This window comes from Propithecus coquereli, unplaced genomic scaffold, assembly GCF_000956105.1.
Source record: "Propithecus coquereli isolate 6110/MARCELLA unplaced genomic scaffold, Pcoq_1.0 Scaffold53, whole genome shotgun sequence".
Classification (NCBI taxonomy): Eukaryota; Metazoa; Chordata; class Mammalia; order Primates; family Indriidae; genus Propithecus; species Propithecus coquereli.
In genome coordinates this window covers 1400803-1410746 of record NW_012151174.1, presented here as the reverse complement: position 1 = coordinate 1410746, position 9944 = coordinate 1400803, and the positions used below count along the sequence as shown (strand labels likewise).

Below are 9944 nucleotides of genomic sequence, written 5' to 3'. Positions count from 1 at the left end.
CACTGCTCTGCCCCCAGAGCCACGCAGCACAGGACTGTCCATACCGTCGGCACTCAGTAAACATACACTGAGCGAGTGAATGTCAGCGACAGCTGCGGAATGCACGGGGCCAATCTGCTGTTTCTTACCCTGGCGGTGGATGTAGAGGTCGTGCCGCATCCCGGGTGCGGAGCTGCGGAACTTCCGCCCCAGAGTGGAACACGGCGTAACAGTGCCCCCTTGTGGTCGCCCCCACGTTAGAACCCTGGTGCGGGAGATGCTCTCCCCGCCCTAGGAAAGGGGGGCGGGGCGGGACTCCCAACCCGGGCTACCGGGTCCCACCTGGCCCCCATGAACAACCGGGCGCGGGCCCCAGCTCCCTCCGCGGCCCGGACCTCAACCCGGGTCAGGGCTTCGACCCCGGCCCGGACCCCAACTCTGGTCCAGACCTCGATTCCGGCCCGGACCCCAACTCCGGTCCAGACCTCGATTCCGGCCCGGACCCCAACTCCGGTCCAGACCTCGATTCCGGCCCGGACCCCAACTCTGGTCCAGACCTCGATTCCGGCCCGGACCCCAACTCCGGTCCAGACCTCGATTCCGGCCCGGACCCCAACTCTGGTCCAGACCTCGACCCGGGCCCGGACCCCAACTCTGGTCCAGGCCTCGACGCCGGTCCCGACCACGGCCCCAGTCCAGACTCCGACCCGGATCCGGACCCTGACTCCGGTCCGGACTCCCACGTTGGTCCGGACCCTGACTCCTGTCCGAGCTCAGACTCCGGTCCGGATCCCAGCCCCGGCCCCAGCCCCGGCCCCAGCCCAGGCCTGGGTCCTGGCCACGGTCCCTGCCCCGGAATCCTTCCCGAACCCCGCCCTACCTTTGGACCCGCCCCCGGAACCTGCTCCGGAGCCAACTCTGCCGCCTAAAGAGGACCCCGCTCCGGCGCCGGGTCTGAGGCAGGTCTGGTCGTCGGTCACCGGCTCAGCCAGGCCGGGCCCGGAGCCGCTTCCCGCGCTCACTCCGCTGGCCGCTCCCGCCCCGGAGCTCCTCCTGGACCCCACGCCGAGAACGGACCCGTCGGCCACCAAGCTGAAGCCCTTCCCCTCGCCTGTGCCCGTCGCGGCGCCGGTGCCGGGGACCGTCTCCTTGCCGATCTCTCCCGACACATTGGCCTCCACCAGCGAGGGCTTGCAGACGGACGACAGGATCTTGATTCGAGTGATCTACTGGTGAGCGGCTGCCCTGCGACAGCTGCCCTCCTCTCCGTGGGGAAAGGGCGGTGGCGCGGGTGCTGGGACCCTGCGGGGACGGAGATCGGGTCCGCGGTAGGGCGAGGGGCGAGTCGGGTAGAACCCGGGAGTCCCGATTCCCAGGTCGCGCCCTTGGCTCCACCGCTCATTCTCTTTGGGGCTAGAGGGCTCTGGATTCAAATCCCTGCTCCGCTCTGCACTCCATTCATTCACTCCCATTCATTCGTTCATTCATTCATTCATTTCTGAGCGCCCAGCCTGTGCTGGGGATGGAGTGCGGAGCAGAGCAGCCTGCTTCGCTCCCGGGGGAGGCCGGGGTACAGGGGGAAGAGCATTCTGCAGAGGGAGCTGCGGGTGCAAAGGCCCCGAGGCAGGGCGTGCCTGGGGTGTTGGAAGAGGAGCGAGGAGGTCTCTAGCTGGAGCAGGTGAATGAACGGGGGAAGTGGGAAGAGATCGGGACAGAGGGGTGACAGGACAGATCACATGGTGGCTTGTGTGAGCCCTGGGGAGTAAGACGATGCTGCTGGAGGACTCTGAGCAAGGGAGGGACGCGATCTGACTCAGTGTCCATAAGGTCTCCCGGGGCTTGGGAAGACACTGACGCAGCATCTGCCCTGGTCTCTCTCTGCCTCCCTCCTCCCGCCCCCGCCCTCCAGTGGCCTCTGAAGCTATGGCCTTCGGGTGAGTAACTCTGGCTTTGGAGGTGGGGGGAGTGTGGGGCATGAAGACTGGGAGGAGTTCCTCTGTCCCCTTCCCTGTGACCCTGTGACCGCATGATCCCATCTCCTCCCCTCAGTACATTCTGTTGAAAAAGAGTCTGGAGCAGCAATTTCCCAATCAGCTGCTCTTTGTAAGTGTGCTGGTGGCCTGGGGGAGGGGATCAGGGCTCTGAGGCCCCCCAGGGGCTTGGAGGGGAGCTCTCAGCCTCCCCCCTGCAACCTTCCCTCCCCAGGAGGAGGACAGAGCTGCCCAGGCTACAGGGGAGTTTGAAGTGTTTGTGGCAGGGAAACTGGTCCATTCCAAGAAGGTGATTCTGAGCAAGGGTCCGGGACAGGGAGGGAGGGTGGTGATGGGGTCTCGGGGTGGGGGGACATGCCTGTGCTCTTTGCCCTCTGTGCCCAGAAAGGTGACGGCTTTGTGGATGAGGCCAGGCTGTGGAAAATTGTGAGCATTATTGAGGAGGAGATCAAGAAAAGGTAGCAGGCGACTGGCAGCGCTGGAGGTGAGCGGGGAGCTGTGGGGGTGGCAGGGCTACCCGTCTCTACCAAAAAAAAAAGTAAAAAATTCAAATTAGAAAAAATAAAGTATACCGTCTGCATTTGTAATAGATGAGATTTTTTTTTTTTAGAGATAGGGTCTTGCTCTGTTGCTGCAGGCGGGAATGCAGTGGCGTGATCATAGCTCACAGCAACCTCGAACTCCAGGGCTCAAGTGATCCTCCTGCCTCAGCCTCCCGAGTAGCTGGGACTACAGGCATGCACCACCACGCCTGGCTAATTGTTTATTTTTTTGTAGAGACGAGGTCTTGCTGTGTTGCCCAGGCTGGTCTCAAATCTTGGCCTCAAGCGATCCTTCCACCTCAGCCTCCCAAAGTGCTGTAGATCTATTTTTTCAGCAGCCAAGCTGGGAGTGGGGTGGGAGGCAGGGGAGAGGTCTGTTTCTCACATCTGCCAATATGCAGAATACGGTTGTGGTAACACGTGCAGTTTCCAGGGTCACGGACACTGAGGTTCAAATCCTGGGTCTATCAGCCACGCGAGGCTGAAGTGGGGTGAGGTTAGATGTTGCGAGGTAAGGGCTTGCCGAAGGCTGCCTTCAGTAAGTGACAGCTGTTGTCACTGGAACAAGTCAGGATGGTTCTGATTGCAACAGAAAGCTTAGCTCAAACTGGCTTGAGACAAAAAAATATTGACACATGACGATAAAGACAAGTGTATAATTTTTTGGCTTCAGGTATGGCTGCATCCAGGCACCAAAAGGTTGCCACTGGGAATCTGATTTTTCCTTACTTTGAGTTCTGCTTTTTTTTCTTGGCTGGTGTCATTCTCAGGCAGGCTCCCCTCCTGGTGGCATAAATCCTACAGAAGGTTCCCATTGGCCTAGCTTAGGTCACATGTCCACCCCTCAACCAATCACAGAGTCCCAAGGGAATGTGGTGCTCTCATAGGCCAATCTTGAGCCACATGCCCATTCTTGGAGCTGGGGATGAGTCAGTCCTTCTGAACCATGTGGGGGCCAGGTGCTGGGTGGGCAAGAACCGCAATTAACTACATTAGGGATCTGGAGGAGGGGTAATGGGAAGCCAATGCTGCCTGGGTTTGAGTCCTAGCTCTGCCATTTACTGGCTGTGTGACCTGGGGCAAATGCCTTCACCTCTCTGTGCTTTCAGTTTCCTTCTCTGTAAAGCAGAGATTATAATAGCCTTTACCTCATTGGATTTTTTTTTTTTTTTTTTACACAACAAATGTTTGCTGAGTACCTACTATGTGCTGGATACTATTCTGGGCCCTGGGGATACAGCAGTGAACAAAACAGATATAAACCCCTGCCCTAGCAGAGCTGATGTTCTTTTAGTGGGGGGAGCAGACAGGTGAATAGGAGGCACTTTAGAAGGTGATACGTGCTAAGAAGAAAAATAAAGCAGGGAAGAGGGGTGGGGAGTGCTGGGAGTTTTTTTGCAACTCTAAATTGAGTGTGCAGAGAAGACTTCATTGAGAAGGTGGTATCTGAACACTTGAAAGAAGTGAGAGATTGAACCACGTGGATATCTGGGGAAAAGCATTCCGGATATTGGAAGCAGCACATGCAAAGGCCCTGTAGCGGGACTGTGCTTAATGTGTTTGGAGAATAGCAAGGAAACTAGAGTGGACATTGTAATCCATGGCAAACGCTAGACTAGTAAGTCCTATATAAACACTGTTATTTTTATGGAGTTGTTTTCATTGTTACTGTTATTTTAAATGTTTTTCTCTGCTCTCTCCCATCTCAGGAGCCTCGGCAGGATGATGAGAAGGGCTGAAATGTTGCCAATCAGGTCCTTTTCTGATGGTGGCTGGGACTGGGGTGGGGTCGAGGAGGGGTCAAGAGGGAAATACATAGAGTCTCCCTCTTTGTGTTCTGGTCTGATTGTGTCTGCTGTCACTATACTCACTGCTAAGGTCTGCGGAAGTCGCCTGCTACGGTGCTCCCCGTGTCTTTGACCTTCTGGACCTGGGAGGAGGGAAGGGGATACAAGGCTAGTCTTGTTTTCATAAGAAACATTTGTGAAACTTTAATAAATGAGTTTACAGTTGAGCTAGACATTGAAAAGGCTGATAAACTATAGACCAACTTCACTTAAGAATTCTAATATAAAATCTTAAATAAAATGTTAATAGAACCCAGTATCATATTGAGGAATAATGTACCATGTCGAAGTGAGGGTCATTCTAAAGGATTACTAGAAAACCTCTGAACATAATTCCACATATAAACACATCACGGAAGAAAAGAAATCCATAAACATGGAACTGAACTTTAACAAACTTCTAAACCATTCTTGAGGAAAAAAAGACAAATAGGAATAGATGTATACTTCCTCAACATGATACAATGTATTTATTTCAACCCAAAAGTCAGTATCATACTTAGTGGGGAAACACTAAAGCCAGGAAAAAGACAGGGATGTCTTTTTCCTTTATTATTATTTATGTTGGGCTGGAGCTTCTAGCCAAAGCAATTATACAAGAGAAAGGAACCAGAGATACTAAAACTAGAAAGGAGGAGGTAAAACCATTGCTCTTTCTAAATAATATGATTATATACCAAAGACAAAGTAATACAAACAATAAGAGAATAGAGTAAGTTTAATAGCGCACTAAAAAAAAAATAAAGAAATCAACAGCATTCAAATTTACAAACAACAGAACCTCATTCACAATAACCATAAACAAACAAACCAAGCACCCCTGGAATATTTTAAATAAAAAGTGTGTAAGAACTATATAAAGGAAATTATAAAACTCATTTGGTACTTTTCGAGGGAGCATGTTAAAAAAAACAAAAACAAAAACCACCACCATGGAAAAGTACCTGAATAATGGAAAGACTTATCACATTATAGGATAGGAAGACATCAGCATAAACATCTCGATTCTCACTCAAAAGTGTATAAATTTAATGCACTCCAAGTAAAAATACTAACAGCTTTTGTAAACACTGAAACCAGTCAAGTTGATCCTAAAATTCCACAACAGAAAAATAAAAAACCACATAGCCAGAAAAACTTCGGAAAAGGAGAGCAACGTGGGTGAAATAGCACTAATAGAACCTAAAACATCCCAAAGGAATAAAAATTTGAATGTTAACATTGAAAACTTAAAGGTATTCCTTCATGATTCTGGAGTGGCGAAGGCCTTTCTAACCATGACTCAAAGTCTAGAAGCCACAGAAGAAAAAAACTGAGTATATACAGCTACATTAAAACCAACATTCCACTCTGGGAGGCCGAGGTGGGAGGATCGCTCGAGGTCAGGAGTTCGAGACCAGCCTGAGCAAGAGCGAGACCCCGTCTCTACTAAAAATAGGAAGAAATTATCCGGACAACTAAAAATATATAGAAAAAATTAGCCGGGCATGGTGGCGCGTGCCTGTAGCTCCAGCAACTCAGGAGGCTGAGGCAGGAGGATCGCTTGAGCCCAGGAGTTTGAGGTTGCTGTGAGCTAGCCTGATGCCACGGCACTCTACCCCGGGCAACAGAGTGAGACTCTGTCTCAAAAAAACAAAAACAAAAACAAAAACCAACACTTCTCTGCATGGCAAAAGGATCATAAACAGTCACAACCTAGAAACTATATTTCCATCTTGTATCACAAAAGGCTAACTTCTTTAGTGACTGCTATATAAATAAACTTACAAGCCAATAAAAAAGTGAGTCAAAGGATATGGACAGGTAGTTCACTGAGAAGCAAAAACAAAGGGCTCTTAAGAATTTGAAACCATCTGCATCTTTGATCATAATCAGAGAAACATAAATGAAAACTACACCGAGAAACCATGTTTCACCGTCAGATTCTCCCAAAGCCAAGTCTGGCTGGCCGCGCTCTGGAGAAAGAGGCACACTCATCACTGGTTGAATGGAAGGTACCCTGGTAGAGCCCCAAGGAGAGCACTCCCGTAATAACTATAAGAAATACCATGCATATGCCCTTGGGTCAAGAGCCTCCACTTACAGACGTCTACTCTACGGAGAATGAGTAAACATGTATAAATACATAAAAAGGTGTTAAAACATTTTGGAAACAACCCAGATATCCAAAAGATGACTAGTTCATTACATGATACAGCCTTAGATTGAGGTTGCTTAAAAAAAACAAAAAACAAAACCAATGTAGAAATCTCTCCAACAAAAGTGAAAAAACCCATGACGTTGATGGAGGTATATGTTACCTTGATTTAAAAAGGGAAAAATGCAAAATATTTAGATTGATATTTATTTGCATATACATTAAGGAAAATGTTGAAAGGCATACAGCAAAACAAACGAAATCGAAATAAGCAAATAAATAAATAAATAAACTCCCAAGCCACTAACTTATTAGGACTAGCGTTGAATTCGACAGAGGATATGAATATCAGAGATTTCTTGCAGCGTCTTTTGATACTTTGTTTTTTGAGTCTTGTGAGATTACATATTCTAGACTAAAACGAAAAGCTTAAAATTAACAAAAACAAATCTATTCCCACACCTACCCAAATTCACATGGACTTGAAAACATATTTATCTGACATGTTTTTTCTATTTGAGTATTTACTATTCACTTAAAGTAACCCAGAAAACACAAACATTAGTCTTATACTAAGAGTTGTTGACTGACATGAGATGACTACAGATTCTGAAATTTCACAGTTCTCTCAGTAGCCTCCAATCCTAACAATTCAGACACACCTGGATTCCTAACCACGGCATTTCCTTCACCTCTTTCATCATCTTGGTTAATTTCAATGGGTTCCGTAATTGACAGTTTTTCTCAGATCTTGTCTCTGCAAAACCGTCCTTTACGGTGAAATAATCGTGAAACATTTTCCACAAACGCAGGAAAAAGAATCGCTGACAAACTAGTGAGCAGAAATGTCTCAGGACCTCTTTGAAAACAAGCTTCGCCATTCTCGAGTACCTAGTTCTTTTTTTCTGAGAGTGCTTCCTCCCTGCAGCTGTGCATCGCCACATTCTCGTCTGGTTTGCATTTCGCGCCCCTGATCACTAACGCGTCGGCACAGGCCTCTGTCTGTCCTTTCGATCCGAACCGTCACGCGACTCTCCCTTACCACCGATCTCGTCACAGCCGCCTCAGTCGGCCAGAGGGCTGATGGCCTCCGCTGTGGTCAGAGCCAGAGTAAAAGCTGCGGCATCGAAGTCCATCTGCGGCGGGTTCGCATCGAACGCAGCTTCCCTCGCCCTGCAGCCTTCCACAAACAGCCTGCGGCGCTCCTCGAAGTCTCGCAGCAACCGGACCGGGATCAGGGGGCAATTCTCCAGGTACTCGCGGAACGACAGCTGCTGGTGTAAGCCGGGCATCGACAGCAGGCCCGGGGCGCTGACGGGGATGCGCCGGAGAGCAGGGTCCGGCACCCACGCCGTGGGTCGGGCGGCTTCGGCCATCGGGCCTTCCCGGGCCTCCTGGGCCAGACTCCTGCCGCATACTGCCACCCGCAGGACGCGTCTGACGCCATTCGCTCTTCTCATCTCTGGGACACTGCTCTCTCTCGGCAGCTCGGACATACTCAACAGCAGAGCGGGCCCTGCAACCGCCGGAGCGTTTCCACAGAAATCGGAATAACGGTCTGGGACGTTATATGAGGGCCGTGCGCATGCGTGGGTCTCCGCCTGCGCTCAAACGCTGCGCATGCGAAAGGGCGAGCGCATGCGTGGGCACGGTGCCCAAGTCCCCGAGCGCCCCCTAGCGGTCCTAAATGCCACTACGGCTGTAGCCGCCGCCAGTCCTCCAAGAGCGTGAAGCTGCGCTGTAAATGGCGAACAGTTCGGCGTTCCTGTAGAGTTCATTTTAAGATCACTTCTCAGTTCCTATCTTAATGACACTGCGTATTTTAATTCTGTAAACTTGAAACGATCCCTCTTTTGCCTGGGGAAACTCATTCCTCCTTTCTCTCCAAAAATTTCTAAAGATTGGGTCTCCTCCCTCATAGGCACCTCTTCTTTGCCTACCCTTTAGAAAACGTTATTGTTGTAGGGAGTCTCATGTGGATATTCAGTTTAAGTTTATTTTTAAATTTTATTTATTTATTTATTTATTTATTTATTTATTGAGACAGAGTCTTGCTCTGTTGCCCGGGCTAGAGTGCCTGGCGTCAGCCTAGCTCACAGCAACCTCAAACTCCTGGGCTCAAGCGATCCTCCTGCCTCAGCCTCCCGAGTAGCTGGGACTACAGGCACGCGCCACCATGCCCGGCTAATTTTTTCTATGTATTTTTAGTTGTCCAGCCAATTTCTTTCTATTTTTAGTAGAGACAGGGTCTCACTCTTGCTCAGGCTGGTCTCGAACTCCTGACCTTGAGTGATCCTCCCGCCTCGGCCTCCCAGAGTGCTAGGATTACAGGCATGAGCCACCACGCGGGGCCCCAGCACCATATTTTGAAGAGATTGTCCTTTTCCCAATGTGTGTTCTTGATATAGCTATGTGTGGGTTTATTTCTGTGTTCTCTGTTCCATTGATCTGTGTGTTTATTTTTTGCCAACACCATCCTGTTTTTGACACAAGCAACCTAAGTGTCCATCAACGGATGAATGGGTAAAGAAAATGTGATAAATACACAATGGGATACTATTTAGCCATAAAAAGGAATGAAATCCTGTCATTTGTGACAAAATGGATAAACCTGGAGGACATTATTGTTAAGTGAAATAAGTCAGGCACAGAAAGACAAATATCATGTGATCTCACTGATCTGTGGGATCTAAAAAAGCTGATCTCACAGAAGTATAGAGTATAGTAGTGGTTACCAGGGGCTGAGGAGGGGAGAGTGGAAGATGGGGAGAGACTGGTCAACAGGTACCAAATTACTGTTAGAAGGAATAAGTTCTGGTTTCTATTGCACAATAGGGTGACTATAGTTAACAATATTGTATATTTCAAAAGAACTAGAAGGGAGGATTTTGAATGTTCTCGCCACAAAGAAATGATAAATGTTTGAGGCGACAGATATCCTAAATACCCTGATTCGATCATTACACAATGTATAAATGTATTAAAACATCACACTGTACCCCATAAATACGTACAATTATGTGTCACGTAAAAATAAACAAAAAGGGTTGTTATGAAGGTTCACTGCATTAGAATGTATAAAGAACTTAGAATAATGCCTGATACCAAGTCAGCATTTAACAAATATTAGCTATCATTTTTATTTAAAAAGATAAAAAGTGTCATTGTTCCTCTAGGTACATTGCTAGGCTGATGCTCTCTGTGGCAGACAGACCGTAAGGTGACCCCCAGTGATCTCTGCTACCTGGTGTTCATGCCTTTTCTGTAATTCCCTCCCCTTAGAGTGTATGTATTGTAAAATTTAAAACTCATACCTCTTAATTCCAGCACTCTGGGAGGCTGAGGTGGGAGAATTGCTTGAGGCCAGGAGTTTGAGACTAGCCTGGGCAACACAGTGAGACCCTGTTTCTACAGAAAATATAAAAATTAGCTGGCTGCAGTGGCCTGC

General features: G+C 48.9%; 2 protein-coding genes across 2 annotated transcripts; one reads left to right on the top strand and one right to left on the bottom strand.

The window, feature by feature from the left end:
* The first annotated feature begins 330 nt into the window (after nucleotides 1-330).
* Nucleotides 331-4379, top strand: LOC105820491 (selenoprotein V). The gene is made up of 7 exons (XM_012656975.1): nucleotides 331-555; nucleotides 679-1211; nucleotides 1889-1913; nucleotides 2029-2082; nucleotides 2185-2259; nucleotides 2355-2454; nucleotides 4222-4379. Exons 1-6 carry the CDS (start codon nucleotides 331-333, stop codon nucleotides 2430-2432), a joined length of 990 nt encoding a protein of 329 aa, XP_012512429.1. The 3' UTR covers nucleotides 2433-2454; nucleotides 4222-4379.
* Nucleotides 4380-6845: 2466 nt separating this feature from the next.
* Nucleotides 6846-8005, bottom strand: EID2B (EP300 interacting inhibitor of differentiation 2B). The gene has a single exon (XM_012657108.1). It carries the CDS (start codon nucleotides 7990-7992, stop codon nucleotides 7561-7563), a length of 432 nt encoding a protein of 143 aa, XP_012512562.1. The 5' UTR covers nucleotides 7993-8005; the 3' UTR covers nucleotides 6846-7560.
* Between the last annotated feature and the right edge of the window lie 1939 nt (nucleotides 8006-9944).